The following is a 17,063-nucleotide window of genomic DNA, read 5'->3' as shown; positions in this document are numbered from 1 at the left end:
CATGAGTTCAATCCCTAAGACCCGCAGGTGGAAGGAGAGAACTGACCCCTGCAAGTTGTCCTCTGACCTTCACTCACGCGTCATGGTATACATGTGCACAGGCACACACAATTTTCTTAATGTAAAAAAAAAAAATTAATTTGGTTAAGAGAGTAGCTCTCGTATTGTACTCTAACCACAACTGAATTAATACCTTTGTTTCTGAGACCTTGCCTGCTCCCTACATGTAAACGACACATGTGACAACCTTCCTCTGACTCCACCTTCCCTGCTCTGTCTCCTCCCGCCACTGCAGTACAAAGAAACCAACACCCTCATCACCACCATCCTGGAGGTTCAGCCGAGGTCCTCCTCGGGGGGCGAGGGGAAAAGCAATGATGAAATTGTCCAGGAGCTCGTTGCTTCCATCCAGACCAGAGTTCCAGGTAATAAACACTTGCTGGCGTCTACCCATAACAGGAGCCTTAGGAATAAACCCAGAGAAATGGTAAGCAGCTGCGGAGGCTTAACTTTTTTCATGGATTTTCTCTCCCTGGGGAGCTCGCCTCACGTGGAGTTCTCCGCTTATGTCTAAAGATCTGCTGCACCCCAGCAGCCCACCTGCAAGGACCATGAGGAGCCACCTGGCTTACAGTCCATGTGACTTCAGCCAGGCTTTGCTCTGAGCTCTGGTTCCAAGGTCTCTGGACCTGTGGCGTCCAAGCCAGTAGCTGCTGGCCCCATGCGGCAGCTTGCCACCCTTAAAATTTGACATTGAGTGCTCGGTTGCACTAAGTATTTTAAACGCTTGTGTCTTGGACAGCACAGATGGGGACATTTCCAGCATGGTTTAAAGCTTTATTAGAATCCTGTCCTAGAATCCACTTCAGTATTTTCTTCATTCGGGAGAAATGGCCACGTTCCTTTAACCTTTATTGGCTGGTAATTTATGGAACCTTCCTGAATGATCACAAGAGAGCTACTCTCCCACTTCCCTGAGACTGACAGTATATTTACGTCTCCAGATCAACTGTTCATGGTCAGAAGTGATGTCATAACAAGAGAAAGGAAACTGAGGTAGAGAAAAAGAACCATGACAGAGTCCTGACTATACTCTAAAGGCCTCTGGGTGAAAAGGAGCTCTGAGCCATGTGACCCAAGAACAATCCTGTCATTCCCCACCACACAAAGGGCGGGCCCCAAACACAGAATGTCCACTTGGGCAGAGAGTTGTGTTAACGTTGAAGAACACTGTCAGTTAAGTTAGGGAGCAGCTTCTTCTACATAAATATAATGTAGGAGAAGAGTAGACATGATGCGGAGATGAGGGGCAGTGGACACAGCCGATTTCCTCCAGAGCCCCGTTGATGCTGAGGAGATTTTTCTCTCCATGCTTCATAAAGCTCTCACTTACACTCTGAAATGGGAAGCAGGTTTCTCCACACTTCATGGAGCTTATGCTTTTCCTGTGAAATGAGAAGCAGGCCATCTGCTGAGACTGAGAACAGGAGGTCCGATCAGCTCCACAGAACTTAGGGGCTTGAAATACCTCCCTCTAGGGGGATAGTAAGGCTCGTATAACCGCGGCTCTGAGGTCCGGAGAGATCAGGCTGACCCACGCCCTGCTGAGTGATGTCCCCCAGCAGCCAAACTGAGAATGCTTCAGAAGGAGTCCAGTCTGTGTATGGTGTATCTTAGGACCCCTTATGTGCTCACCCTTGCCACAGACATTCAAGGAAAACACAGTTCCTTCCTTCGTCCTAGCCCATGTGGCTCATCTGGACCTCGTTTTGTAGGACTGGGGTAGGAAGGACATATCATTCTCCCTCCAGTTCGACTCCAATCTTGAGTGATGCTCGTAACTTGGGATAAACGCAGGTCTCTCTCAGTCGCTGTCTCCCACTCCCACCCCTTCCTGTCCTGGAAGCAATGAGGTCTACAGGGAAGACCCAGACTTACACACGTGTTCGAGGGATGAGGAGGACACGACACTGGGTCCCTGGCCCTCGCGATCGTTGCTTGTCAACTGAGCCATCCCTTTGGTGGGTGGCATTTGTCCCAGGGTATTCAGAGCTCTGCCTCTCATTCTGCCAAAGCCAAATGTATCTTGGTGAAGTCAGAGGACGACTTGTGGGAGTCGGCTCTCTCCTTTTAACTAGGTGTGGCCTGGGTATTGAACTCGAGTTAGGAGGTTCAGCAGCAGGCACCGTTACCCACTGACCGACCCATCTGCCCAACCCCAGATGTATTGTCCTAGGCCTCCCTGCCACGCCTCCACACCCACTGTGGAGACTGACTCACAGGAGGCCCTCACTCAGACCTGCAGATTCCACAGGCACACTGACTTATGTCTCACTGGCTTCCTCTCAGCCCCTCCCCCACGGTTACCCAGAAAGGGAGCAGGCTGCCCTTCGCTTGGGTGCGTGACTTCCTCCCACACTATCCCAGTCAGTGACTCTTGTGCTCTACCTACCTGTGTCCAAGCCAAAGTTCAAACCAGCCCAGAAGATGAATACTGTCTTGACCAGAAGTGAAATACTAATTCTCTCTCTCTCTCTCTCTCTCTCTCTCTCTCTCTCTCCTCTCTCTCTCTCTCTCCCCTCTCTCCTCTCCTCTCTCCTCTCTCTCTCTCTCTCTCTCTCTCTCTCTCTCTCTCTCTCAGACAGACACGTTTTCCCTGATTTCCATTCATTTAAGCCTTATTATTTTATGACTGCTTCTATGTAAACACGGGTGGATCACCAAAGACTTATAAATTTTTTTAAATGTTGTCAAATTGAAGCTCTTGCTTAAATAATGAGAGAAATTAGCTTTAGGGGAAAATATATGTAACAAAAAGCCAGGCCCCTGAGAAGGCTCAGTGGCTAAAGCGCTCACCTGGCGAGTGTGAGGACCTGTGCTCATGAGAAGGTAGAAGGGAGAGCTGAGTCCTCCAAGTTGCCCTTTGACCCCCACAGGCACGTCATGGCATGCATACACCTGCACTCACATGTCGTATGAAAACACAATAATAACAGATAATGTTTTAAAGGAGAAGCCCCTGACAGTAGTAGTGTTGTGAAGATGGAAATCAAGGATGTCTGGTCTGAGAAGCCAACTGTGTGTGTGTGTTTCAGAAGCCCTGCAAATGGAGGGAGCCTCCGAGAGCCTTTTTGTCAAGGACCCTCAAGGCCGCCTGGACTCTCTGACCACCGTCCTTGGCCAGGAAGTGGACCGGTTCAACAATCTGCTGAAGTTAATACATGTATGAGTGCTTACCTCCATCACTGCTACTGGGTAGCTGAGCCTTGAGAACCATATGAGACCATGAGTGTGCTCAGAAGTCTCCATCCTATCACTTCTAGGCTTCTCTTTGGCTGTACTAACCCCTCCTCAGACCCAGGCTGTGTGTGGTTGAGTTAGCATTCCCTTATTCTAACAGTGGCTGTGTGAACATGTGACATTACAGACCCTCAGGCTCCTCACTGATCTGCCTTAGATCTTTAGAATTACTGTTGGGGGCTGGAGAGATGGCTCAGTGGTCAAGAGCACTGGCTGTTCTTTCAGAAGACCTGGGGTTCAATTCCCAGCATCCACATGGCAGCTCACCACTGTCTGGAACTCAAGTTCCAGTGGATCCAACTCCCTCACAAAGACATGCAGGTCAAAAACCAATGCATGGGGGAAAAAAGAATTACTGTTGGGGGCTGGAGAGATGGTTCAGTGGTCAAGAGCACTGGCTGCTCTTCCAGAGGACCAGGATTCACTTCCCAGCATCCACATGGCAGCTCACAATTGCCTGTAACTCCACCTCCAGGGGTTCTAACACTCTCACACAGACAGACATGCAGGAAAAGCACCAATGAATATATAATTAAAAATAAAATTTAAAAATCCTTAGAATTACTGTCAACTCACTTGAAATTTTCCAGGACCTCAGCACTCAGTTAAGAGTGAGTTGGGGCTGAGAAAACAGTTCAGTCAGGACAAGCCCAGTGACCGAAGTTCAAGCCCCAGAACCCATGTGAAAAAGGTAGAAGCCTTGGGCAGTGGCCTGCACTTGTAATCCCCTCTCTGGAAAGCAGAGAGAAAGGTGGGTTCTTGGGGAATCATTGGTCAGCCAGTTTAGCCTACTTGGTAAGTTCTAGGCCAGTGAGGAACCTTGTCAAAAAAGAAAAAAAAAAGCAGGGCTGAAGAGATACCTCAGCAGTTAAGAGCAATTTTTGCTCTTCCAGAGGACCTGGGTTCGATTCCCAGCACCCACATGGCAGCTCACAACCACCCGTAACATCAGTCCCAGGGAATCAGACGCCCTCTTCTGGCCTCCACAAGCACACATGTGGTGCACATACATCTACACAGGCGCATAAAACACTTAAGCACATAGAATAATAAAATACATGGATTTACTTTTTATTAAGAAGAGGTAAAGACAATGTCAGAGGAGTGCTCCCTGAGGTTGTCTTTTGCCACATGCATGTACACACACATGCTCAGTCACACACAGAGAAACTGTGAAAGCCACTTTACACACCCTCTCCCAATAATTATGCCTGTAATGTGCACTGATCGTTTTTTTGTGCTCTCAGATTTCTCTAGAAACACTCAACAAAGCCATTGCTGGACTTGTGGTGATGTCTGAAGAAATGGAAAAAGTGTACCAGAGTTTCCTCAACAACCAGGTCCCCTCCCTGTGGTCTAACACAGCCTACCCATCCTTGAAGCCACTGGGATCATGGGTCAAAGACCTTATTCTGAGGACTGCATTCGTGGATGTACGGGAGCTTTCACTCGTGCGGGTCTTGATGGATTTGTCGGCATGGCTGGCCCTAAACTCCTGAGGGAGCTTTGAGTAACAACTGTTAGGAATCATTTGATTCTGGAGAAACAGAACGTTCTAGTGTGGCTTCACTTGGAAAGGCTTAAGTAGATTATAATGCCATTTTCCCTAGGCTCTTATCTATATATTGGTTTTCAACTCCAGGCCATTTTTGAGGCTTTAGCTGCAATGTACAGCCCAACTGTAGAGTGTAAAAAAAATGGCGTGGCTCCACCCAGTCAGGTGTGCATTGGCTGCCCCAGCCTCTTGTCCCCTGTGGGTTCAGGTTGGCAGTCAAGGCTGGTAGTCAAGAAGGGGAATGGGCCAGCAGTAATACGAGGGGCAGGAGGCAACTCAGAATTCATTTAGATGTCACCGTCCCCTCCCAACGCAGCTCTGATTTAGATAGCTCATTCTACCTCAGAAATGAAGTGCCTCATGAAATCACATCTCTCTCTTAGCTGTGGCTCAAAAGAGGACAGCCCAAGTCCTTCTGGATTTCCGGCTTCTTCTTCCCTCAAGGATTTCTCACAGGTACTGGTGCCTTCCTAGGAAACTCTTGCAGGAAAGGTTGTGGTTTGTTACACACACAGGGTGTCTAGGAGCTGGGGAAATAGTGTGGCTGCTGATGGTCCTGCTGACCCTGCCAATCTAGGACAATCTGGGATTACTCCTCCTCCATCATGGAGGCGAAGGGGTGGGAGGGGAAAAATAAATGCTCCCTGGTAAACTAATCCTTGCCCTTCTCAGGTTATCCATGGGTTTGATCCATGGCTAAATCCATGAATAGATAGCGATTGGTTCAACTCTCCATGTGATACAACCCTCCCATTCCCCACCCTCCTTCAGAGGCTTCGACTGCTGCCCCCCCCCAGCTCTAGGCAGCCTCCTCTCTCTAAAAGATACTTTCTATTTTGAGACAGGGTCTCCTGTAGCCCAGACTGCCTTGACTTCATCGTACAGTCAAGGATGACCTTGAGTTTCTAACCCTACCGCCTCCACCGCCGGAATTCTGGGATTACACGCATAGACAACCTTACTCACGTTCTAGACAGTGCTGGGAATTGAACCCAGAGCTTTGTGCATTCTAGGCAACACATTTCCGACTGAGTAACATCCCTAGCCTGAAAAAATATTCTTGATATCCCTTCATCAATCCTGTGGATTTGACTGGAGAGTCCCTGAGGGATCCAGACCATGTGGCTTCTGGATACCCAATCCTCAGTTTGTCTCATTCCTAATTCCTGATAAACAGCCTGTATAAGCAAGCTAGACAAAATCCTGAAGTTAGGAAGACTTGCCCTAAAACTGTCTCTCTCATGGCAGGGCGGTACCCTTGAAACTTAGTCTCTTCCACCCTTTGGTGTTTGTTTGTTTGTTTATAGTTTGGGGTTTGTTGGTGGTTTTTGTTTGGGTTTTTGCTTTTTGTTTTGTTTTTGTTTGTTTGTTTGTTTGGTTGGTTGGTTGGTTGGTTGGTTGGTGGTTTTTTGAGACAGAGTCTCATTGTGTAGCCCTGGCTAACCTGGAACTCACTATGTAGACTAGGCTAGCCTTGAATTTACAGAAATCTGCCTGCCTTTGCCTCCCAGGTGCTAGATTTAAAAGTGTTTGCCACTATACCTAGCTTGTTTGTTCTATAGGGCTGTGTGTGTGTGTGTGTGTGTGTGTGTGTGTGTGTGTGTGTGTAGTAAGTATTTGTATGTACTTGCGTGTGCCTATGAAGGCCAGAAGAGGCTGTTGGATTTCCCTAACACTGGAGGTATATTTGTGGTTGTAAGTTGCCTGATGTAGATCCTGGGAACTGAACTCGGGTCTCTGCAAGAGTAATAACTGCCTAACCTACCTTCTTGTCTTTTCAGGAACTCTTCAGAACCACGCTCGAAAGTATAACTTGCCTATAGACGAGCTGAGCTTCAGGTATAACATGATTCCCTCCTACCGAGATCAGGCCGCGGTGGTAGAAGCGGCCAAGGACATTCAGTTTGGAGAAGAACTGCCCATGGACCTGGAGGTATTGCCCACCTGACTACATGGCAAAGCGTCTATCCACTGTCAGTGGGGAGTTCAGCCAGTCCCCCCTGCCCCACCACCCCCATTACAGGAGTGGGAGGAGAGGGTGGTACTCACACTCCAAGGCCAGTTCCTCAGCAGCAACTAGATGGGAACGTCACAAATGTAGTCCAACTTATAGAACTATTTTTCTGCATAAAGCTACATCATTTAGATTCAGACAGCAATGGTGTCCATCTTACAGAGGCAGTATAATAAGACATTCAAAACAGTTTCAGAATGACACAAACTTGAGTTTGAATCCTGGTTCTGCCCCTCACCAGCCCTGTGTGCTGAAACAATTGCTTACGTGCCTGAGAACTTTGGTGTTCTCATCTAGAAATTGGGGCTGATGACGGGACTCAAAGAAAGAAGCGGCACGTGTCATGCAGCCAACGCAAAGTTCACTCACACAATCCACTATAATATTATAGACGAAGTTTGTCTACAGCAGCCACTTGGCCCCCTCCTGGCAGAACTGAAATGCTGCCTTCATCCCCTTCTAACTGTAACCACAGTAGGTGTGTGCTATAGGAGCAGTCTTAACGGTCTTACCCTCTTCCTATAGTAGTGCAGATATTGCAGAAGATAATCTATCTTCTAGAAGGGTACACAGCTCCTCGGGGGAGCCTTGCTGAAAAGAATAGATGCAGCCCTTACCTCCCTCTGCTTCTCAAGAGGGAAAGAAAAGTCATTACTCATAATGTCAGATAGTCTAAAGTGGCCACAATTCTGCATCCTGGTGCAGTGTAGCCAGTATCGAATTCAGTACCAAACTGAGGGTCAGGGTGACCTGCCTCTCAGATCTCTAGGGTACCCCTCTCTAAAATGCAGGAATAGGAACGACTGTTTTTAGAGGTGCTTGTTGAAGGGATGGGGACACAGGCAGTGACTCAAACTGTTCATCCCTTCTCCTCCGCTCACCCCTAAACTTCTGTCTTTCAGTTGCCCTCTCCTGAAGATGGAGTTCTAGTTCATGGGATGTTCATGGACGCTTCTCGGTGGGATGATAACGAGATGGTCATAGAAGACGCATTGCCGGGACAGATGAACCCCATGCTGCCTGTAGTTCATTTTGAACCACAACAAAACTATGAGCCAAGCCAAGCACTCTACCACTCCCCGCTCTACAAAACAGGAGCCCGGGCAGGAACGCTTTCAACCACAGGTGAGGATCTTCTTAAGCTCTATACGTGGGGCTGGAGAGTGGGCTTGGAGGTAAGAGCACTATCTGAGGCTCTTACAGGGACCCCAGGTTTGATTCTCAGCACCCACAAGGTGGCTGACAACCATCTGTAATTCCAGTTCCGGAGGATCCAGTGCCCTCTTCTGGCTTTCAGGGGCACTGCACACATGTTCTACACAGACGAACAAGCAAGCAAAACACCCATGTATGTAAAAATAAGTATGTTTTAAAAAACAATCAAAACCCAAATACTGCTGGGCATGGTGGCACATCCCTTTAATCCCAGGATCACCAGACAGGTCTTCTGTGAGTTCAAAGCCAGCCTGGTCTACATAGTGAGTTCCAGACTAGCCAGAGGTACGTAGTAAGACTCTGTCTCAGAAAGAAAAGAAAAAAGCCAAATGCTGATCACTCAGTCGGTAGAGTGCTTGCCCAGCATACACAACTTCCTGTGTGAAGTCCTCAGCACTGTGTAAAACTGGGGATGGGGGTGTATGTGCCTCTAATCCCAGCACTCTAGGTCAAGGCAAGATCAGAAGTTCAAGACCATCTTCGACTATTTAGCAACTTTATGGGGCTAGCCTGGGCTATGAGACTCTCTCTCTCTCTCTCTCTCTCTCTCTCTCTCTCTCACACACACACACACACACACACACACACACACACACACACACACACACACACACTGCTGGGCTGGGGATAAAGCTCAGTTATGGAATACTTGCCTGGCATGGAAAGTGTCTGGGCTCAGTGCTCAGGAGTGAAAAAAAAAAGTTAACTCTGCCAAAAAAAAAAAAAATTGCTGGCTGTAACACACTAAGAAAGTTATTGGTCCAATTAACTAGATTTAAGATGGGAGTTCCTGTGCTGGAAAGATGGTTCAGCAGTTAAGATCACTTACCGCTCTTACAGAGGACTGGAATCCCATCCCTAGCACTAATGTTAGCCTGTGACTCCAGCTCCAGAGGCTCTGAATCCTTCTTCTGGCCTCTTCAGCATGTACACTCATGTGCACGTACCCCCACGCAGACACACATACGTATAAGTAAATAGAAATAAAAGAATACACATTTATGGCTGGTAAAGTTGTGTTTGTAATGACTCTGGGTGTACGTGGACATCATAACCTTAGTGTTCATTCCTGTTAGAACTAAGAAGTAGAGAACAGAGTTTAATAAGCAGAGACTTCAAGTTCCAAAGTGATGGGCTAAATAGGCACCGGAAGCACCCCTCACCAAGTAAAACTTGGCCTATCATAAAAGAGGTTTTACATGAAGTAAGTGGAAAGCTGTGTTACAACACTCTGAATGGACCTGAGACACACTCCTCAAAAGGAGGCAGAGAGAAAGAAAACCATCTCTATGGATAACATGGAAGCCTGTGGACCAGTGAGCTGCCTCAGTGAGTAAAGGCTCTTTTCACCAAGACTGACAACCTGAGTTTGGTCCTCCAAGACCCACATGATAGAAGGAGAGAACCGAACCCCACAGGTTGTCCTCTGACTCAAACATCTGTGCCGTGTTACACACGCAGGGGTTCACACACACACACACACACACACAATAAATAAATGTAATTTCTTTAAAAGAATGATGTGTTCTTCAAAAAGAAAAAGACTGCTAAAGAATATGCTGAGAAAACCCCTCAGAACACAGCACAGTGTGGTGAGAAGGTCTGACATTCTGTAAAGAGCTCTAATTCCCCATGTTTATGTAGTAGACAACTTAAGAGAAAGTAAAAATGCAGGAGAGGGAACATTTGCAAATTGTAACAGCTGGTGGTTCCCTAAAACTAAAGAAATGCTGTGTCCTTGAACTCAGAATCTCACCAAGTGGGAAGGAGGGATGTTTTTAAATGGTACATGGGAAGGGATGCATGGATATTTGCAGAGTGTCCAGGGAAGTGTCCAGCACATAGCAAATACAGCCTGAGCAAACCGTGCACAGAACAGCACTCATGATAAAAAATCTTAGACGATCACTGGACAGGTCAGGGAAATCCTTTTTACTAATGATGGCTGCTGTCTTAATTTGAGTTTCTATTGCTGTGAAGAGACACCATGACCATGGCAACTCTTATAAAGGAAACCATTTCATCGGGGCTGGCTTACAGTGCAGAGGTTCAGTCCATTGTCATCACGGCAGGAAGCAAGGCAGCATGCCGGCAGACATGGTGCTGGAGAGGAAGCTGAGAGTTCTGCAGGCAACAGGAAGTGAACTGTGTCCCACACATATGCTTGAGCATATGAGACCTCAAAGCCTACCTCCACAATGACACATTTCCCCCAACAAGGCCACACTTCCTACAACAAGCCACACATCCTAACAGTGCCACTCCCTATGGGCCAAGCATTCAAACACACAGTCTATGAGGACCACACCCATTAAAACCACCACAGTTACCCAGAAAGGTCAACTTGTTAGGGCATCTGAACACCGATACTACTTTCTCCCTGGATATGAATATGAATTTTAGGGTGACAAGATTGGACACAAAACTTATGAGCTGCTTTACTTTAGGGATGGTGTGCTAGTTTCTTTCATGTTACTTAAATCAAACACTCTACTCAAAAGCAACTTAGGGGAGGAAAGGCTTTATTTGGCTTATGCTTCCAGGTCACAATCTATCATTGTGGGAAGTCAGGGCAGGAACTGAAGGTGGGAACGTGGAAGCAGGAACCATGGAGGAATGCTGCTTGCTGGCTTGGTCACAGGCTCATGTTTAGCTAGCTTTCTTTTACAGCCCAGGACCATCAGCCTAGGGTTAGCACTGCCAGGGAAGGAGGGAATGGACCTTCTTACATCATTTAATAATCAAGATAATCCCCACTGACATGCTGACAGGCCAATCTTATCTAGGCAATTCCTCAATGGAGACTTTCCTCTCAGATGTCTCTAGACCATGTCAAGTTGAAAATTAAGACTAGCCAGGCCCAAGGGACCATATATCCAAATCCTTTCTACACTGTCATGTAAATCATAATAACAAAGGAGTTCTGACATAACACAATGTTGGCCCCGGGTTTGAAATGAACAGACGTGAAGCAGTCCCTGTGCGCCTCAGTATGGCCTCTGGGAGGCTGTTGGAAGCTTCTCAGTGTAGAAAGCCAAGCTGACCTCATAACAGAGGTATTGTGGTCTCTGTGTGCTAGCTCACATCCAGCTGGAGACAATAGTGGTATCTACCCAATGATTAAGGTGCAACCAACATCACAGATTAACTATGCCTGGCTGCTTACTGTGCCTCAGCACTGTCCAGAAAGCCTTAGCCAAACCAATAAGAATTTTGAAATGAGAACTTGGATCTGAAAAGAAGAGAGAAAATTGTTATTTGCCTACATAATTGATCACATGGGAAAACCCAATGAGTCTATAGAAAAAGGTTTACTACAAATGATAGCTAGTAAGAACAACAGCCACTACATAACAATCAACAGAATTCTTAGTAGAGAGCACTTGTTCAGCATGTTTGAGGCTCTGAGTTCAATCCCCAACACTGACAAAATGTTAAGAACTTAACAGAATTCAGCCATCATGGTAGCACACACCTTTAACCCTAGCATTCAGGGGGCAGGGGCAGGTGGATCTCTGTGAATTAAAGACCAGCCTGAGCTACATAGTAAGTCCCAGGCCAGCCAGGGCTACACAGTTAGACACTATCTCCCAACAAACAAACAAACAAACAAACAAACAAAAACAGTTAGCAGAATCCCTGTGTTCCGTCAAAAACAAATAGAAACCGAAGTAAAAGAGAAGGTCTGGCCCCACTGAGCACACAGTTGGTCAGATTAGGAGCAAACCCGACAAGGAGAAGAAGGCAGCCTGTGGCTCCTAAGGCCCCCACAGCAAGACCAGAATGAGTGGAGGAGCTGAGTTGTGTCCATAGGTAGGAAGATTCAATGTCATCCGGATTCCAGTCCCCTCCCAAATTAATCTCTGAATTTAAGACCGTCTCATATAATTGTTGAAAGAGCTAAATCTTCTGATGCTTGTATGAAAGGAAAACAACGAACAGCAGCACTTCCTTTGAAGAAAGTAAAACAGAAGGTCTGTTTCTAACACACCCAGCTGCAGTAGCTACGACTGCCCCACCATCACGGGGCTCGACCCATGGAGCAGAGGCACCGTGAAGAGCCAGAGGCAGCTGTGGGTCTGTAGGAACCTGAAACAATAGAGGCACCATTGAAAGTTGGTCAGGAATGGAGAAAATAGTCCATAGATGGTGCTGGAGAAACTGGTTCTACTAGATTCAGTTTCCTCCCTCATAATACATACAAAAAAGTTAAATTAGCGCTGGAGAGATGGCTCCGGAGCGTGGGGCAATTGCCGCTCTTGCAGAGGACTGGAATTGGGTTCCCTGAACCCACATCAGGTGGCTCTTGTAATTCCCGCCCCAGGGCCTCTGATGCTCTCTTCCGGCCAATAGGCACATCCTCACATGCAAATGCATACATATGGACACAAAAATTAAAATTTTAAGTTAGATCATTGATAGATACTTGAGGCTTAATCACCCAATTTTAAAAAGCTTAACTCGTAATGAAATGGTTGTAATAATTGCCAGTGGCTGCTCATCTCCTAAAAAGTCAATCAGGTGTACGCATGTTTCCTAATGGAGGTGCCGCCACTGGAAAAAGTCACCTTACCGAAGCAGTCAAATCTGAGTGTGAGCACATCTCTACGTCTAACCCTTCCTTCACATGGATAGGAGAGATGTCCGGATTCTGGGAAATCCAGTGGGGCAAACACCCCAGTTATGTCAACAAATGTATTGTGACGGATTCTGGGAAATTCAGTGGGGCAAACCCAGTTATGTCAACAAATGTATTGTGATGGGTGGCAAAGACACAGAGAGGGGACTTATAATTAAAGGGGATTTAAGGCACACGTCATTGCTGTGAGGTGTGGCCCCTATTTGAAATCTGAATCAAGCTAACTGTCAAGTACCAATATACTGTATGGAACAGTGGGAGGCGGGGGTTGCAGCTATTATCTGTGTATGTACACTTGAAAAATTTGAACAACTATTGGAAGTTGACATCTTAGCTATGACAGTTGTTGAGTCTCTAGGAGTCATGACTTAAAGACACACACTACAATAAGTACAGCAGAAATTGCCACCTAGTATCTGCTTCAAGGTAATCTAGGAGTCATGAAGAGGTATCCAGGATGAGACGGATACAAAAGGAATGTTTCCATTTCTCCACAGAGGAAAAAACGAATATGATCAAACACGAACAGTGAACCTAGTTAACCAATCAGCGCATTCTAACAATTTCTCGCTATGTTTTAGAACGACACAATAATACTGTTTTGAAGCTAGGCTGAACAAATGGCTGTCCAAGTCTCTTGTGAGCTGTGGCATCATAAAGAAGAGTGAAAGCAGGCAGGTTCCTGTTGTTATGGAGACCGGAAATATTTCCAGATGTAAAACGACTTTCTTCACTAAGGGGTCCCTGCCCATCTCAGAGCTAGTTCAGCTAAGGACCAGCACAGGCCCTGGTCCTTCCTGCAGACAGCAGCTTCCTGTAGTTCAGGCTCTGTAATTCTAAAGCCCGTTTATGTTCAGGCACCCTGACCCTCTGGGAAACACAGCCTTTATGCCTGCATCCTTTTCTTTCTTTCTTCGTTCATTTCTTTTGAGACAGCATCTCACTATGTACCTCTAGCAGCTTGGAACTTGCTATGTTGACCAGGCTGGCCTCCAATTCATAGTGATCCAGCTGTCTCTGCCTGCCCGGTGCTGGGGACAGACATGAACCACCACACCCTGACTGCGATTTATTTTTAATTATGTATATTTGTTGTGGGGGTGGGAGGTTAGAGAATATGAACACCTGAGTGCACATACCTACAGCGTCCAGAAGAGGGCATCAGATCCCTTGGTGCTGGAGTCCCGGGTGGCTGTAGGCTGCCTGACGCTGGTGCTCATACCTACGCTCTTAACCACTGAACCATTTCCCCAGCCCTCCTACATTGCTTATTACACACATCGGACTGCCCTTGACCTTCTAGTCATCCTGCTTCCCTCTGCAAAGCAGCCCACCTTTGCTTTCTTTAAGCACAGTCCACAAGGCAACGTCTGTGGGCTTGCTGTAACCATCCTGTTTTGTTAGACGCACAAGACCTCTGACATCAGCCCTCCAGGGTTCCAGCCCAAGTGGATATGTGACATGAGCCACACACATCTACCCCAACCGTCTACCGCTTGGAGATGGTGATTGTCTAACTCTGAGTCATAGCAGAGTCTACTGTACAGCGAACCTCTCGGGAAACAGTGCTGAGAGGCGGAGAGAAAGGCTTTGGGACGGCAGCTCAGTTCATTTCTGGCCAACAGACAACTTGGTTCTGCTTAAACGGACAGTGGTGGCAGGGGGTTGGTTATGTCCCAAGTCGTCCTCCAGACGTAGGGAAGGCCTCATGTGCTCGAGACACTGGCTGCCCGCGGGAAAGTGTACATTGGACTGGCACCCAGAGAAGCATGGAAAAGGGGAATGTGAGCTTACAAGGGGGTGCTTAGGACCCTGGACAAATTTCTGCACTGCATAAAACCAGTAAATACACAGGAATACTGTCTAGATTGGCTTGCCGTTGAACTTGGGCCATCGCACTGGACAACCTGGTATTCCATAGGACACAAAAGTAAGGAGAAGGTAGAGGCGTCCTCTGCTGGGTACGATACCCTTCCCTGGTGTCCATCCATACTGATGTCATCTGAGAAAGCAGTGCCAAAGGAGAGCAGTTCCCACTGAGGACAATAGTGTCTTCTCCATAACCCCTCAGACAGCCACACAACGGAAGGGGCACTAAGAGTGACTTTTTCTATTGAATGACTAGAGACAGAATGCCTGTCACTATGCTTATTCATTTCAGGATCCCAAGACCCTTCCATTGTAGGATGGGATGCAGGATGGATGGATGGATGGATGGATGACCACATGAATAGATGCCCTACCTAACATTAGATACCCCTAAATCCCACTGAAATGTCAGGCCTTAATCCCAGCCCAATACTCCTAGATTCGGACTACAGACAACCTGAAACATACTCATCAAGTTATAAGGTCTAAGCCAGACAGGCCCTAAAGCACCATGATTCTAAAATCTCAACCTGTATAGCATGAAACTGGGAACTTCGGAGACCTGTGCCCAACATCTTCAGGTTCAGTCGCGTCTGGAGCTGGAGTCCCCACACTCTCAGTATTTTGTCTCTGTGAATCCAGAGGTTACTCTTTAAATAACAGCTCTTCTCTCCCACCCCCACCCACCCCCACCCCACCCCCACCCCACCCCACCCCCACCCCCACCCCCACCTCTCTTGTATCCCTTGTTAGGCCATTCAACCAACTTCGTGGTGACTGTCCTCCTGCCCTCCAATCGGCCCAGTGATTACTGGATCGCCAAGGGATCTGCACTACTCTGCCAGCTGAGCGAGTGAACAGGGGCCATGCTGATCAGAGTTCCTCCATGGTGAGGAGAGAGTGACTTCTAACCTGACTTAAGTGTAGCTGCTGCAGCTGCCATTTCTCCCGTGACCTAAAATAAAGTAGTTTGGAGTTATTTCTGTTGGAAGCCCCAGCTGTGGTGTGGAGGCAACGGCAACGGTGGTGTGGGGGCGACGGGTCCACACACCCTCGACTAAACTCGCTCCCCGACTCCATGTGAAAGCCTAGCTGCTTCTCTTTGGTGTGTTGCTCAGAGCCGTGGGAAGAGCGAGGAGTCTGCCCTCATTCACACATTTTCCCCGCCTTGTCACACTTGAGGCCCACAGTCCATGTCAGCCTCATGGCCCCAGACACGTCTGTGTCTAGACTTAATTAAGGCTCTCAAAAGTCCAACATGCAGAAGGCTGGTCCAACAACAATAACCGACCATCAGGTGTGTCCAACCTTTTGACATTGTGACATGACATTGTCACCCACAAAGTTCACCCTTGAGATCTGTGCAATTGAATTAATTGTGCAAAAATAGTGGCAGGGGAGCCCTAGCAATGTGTGTGTGGTGTACATGTGCTCATGTATGCATGTGTGAATGCAGACACATGTGTACCATCACAGTGCATGTGTGAAGATCAGAGGGTAATCCTCACTGTCTACTTTGAGGCAGAGGCTCTCATTCACTGCTGCATATACCAGCATAGCCAGCCCATGAGCTTCTGGCAGTTCTCCTGCCTCTGCCTCCCACGTCCTAGACTGGGATTTCAGACATGCTACTATGTCTGGCTGTTATATGGGTTCTCGAGACTCCTGCTCAGGCTACCAGGCTTCTGTGGCAAGCACTCTACCCATTGAACCCTCTCTGTCATCCTAAACCTTCCACTTATGGATGAACCAGTCTCAAAATTGGCCACGTCCTACTTGGGTGCGTCTGAGCCCAGGAAATGACTGGGAACGAGCCCACAGGAGTCTCCCGAGGGACTGAGAAGATGGCCTGCTGTGCAAACATGAGGACTTGCGTTTGACTCCCCAACACCTACATAAAAGCTGGCTTGGAGTGTCTGTAACCACAATGCTGGAAGTGAGAGCACAGAGACCAGAGGATCCCTCGTGTTTGCTGGACAGCTAGCCTGGCCAAATAGATGAGCTGCGGGGTCACTGAAAGACCCTGTCCCAAAAGTAAAATTGAGAGTGACAGAGGAAACCCAAGGTCAACTTCTGATCTCCACAGTCACCTGCATGCACATACAAACAAGAACATATAAAACACACACACACACACACACACACACACACACACACACACACACACACCAGGAAAGGAAGGGAAGCCAGAGCTTAAGATCTAAGCACCCAAACTACCCTAAGCCAGATGACAAACAAGTGATGGTATTACTTCCTAGTCTCACCCAGTCCTGTAAAACCATTCTGAAGTCTGAAGTCTTGGGAGCTACCCCAAGGCCCAGGAGAACAGAAGGGGACCCACGGGGAAGAGACACTGATCTGGAACCTGTGGCTAGGGGAAATCAGCTGGACAGGGCTTCTAGTTTCCATTTGGGGCACAGGTAAGGCAGTTCTACCTGTGTCGTTTCACTCAGATTCTCCCTAAGAGACCT

At 47.5% G+C, this 17,063-nt stretch overlaps 1 protein-coding gene across 1 annotated transcript in view; it reads left to right on the top strand.

The window, feature by feature from the left end:
- The window catches only part of Dnah6 (dynein axonemal heavy chain 6), a 211,279-nt gene extending 195,708 nt beyond the window's left edge, over window positions 1-15,571 (top strand). Inside the window, 7 exon segments of the mRNA XM_028855187.2 lie at window positions 296-425; window positions 3,096-3,223; window positions 4,548-4,733; window positions 5,239-5,311; window positions 6,637-6,788; window positions 7,772-7,994; window positions 15,346-15,571. Of these exon segments, the coding sequence (XP_028711020.1) occupies window positions 296-425; window positions 3,096-3,223; window positions 4,548-4,733; window positions 5,239-5,311; window positions 6,637-6,788; window positions 7,772-7,994; window positions 15,346-15,449 (996 nt within the window). The 3' untranslated portion in view covers window positions 15,450-15,571.
- The last annotated feature ends 1,492 nt before the right edge of the window (window positions 15,572-17,063 follow it).

The sequence above is a fragment of the Peromyscus leucopus genome, chromosome 3, assembly GCF_004664715.2.
Source record: "Peromyscus leucopus breed LL Stock chromosome 3, UCI_PerLeu_2.1, whole genome shotgun sequence".
Taxonomy (NCBI): domain Eukaryota; kingdom Metazoa; phylum Chordata; class Mammalia; order Rodentia; family Cricetidae; genus Peromyscus; species Peromyscus leucopus.
The sequence above is the reverse complement of the archived record's forward strand: the minus strand, read 5'-3'. Positions and strand labels throughout refer to the sequence as shown.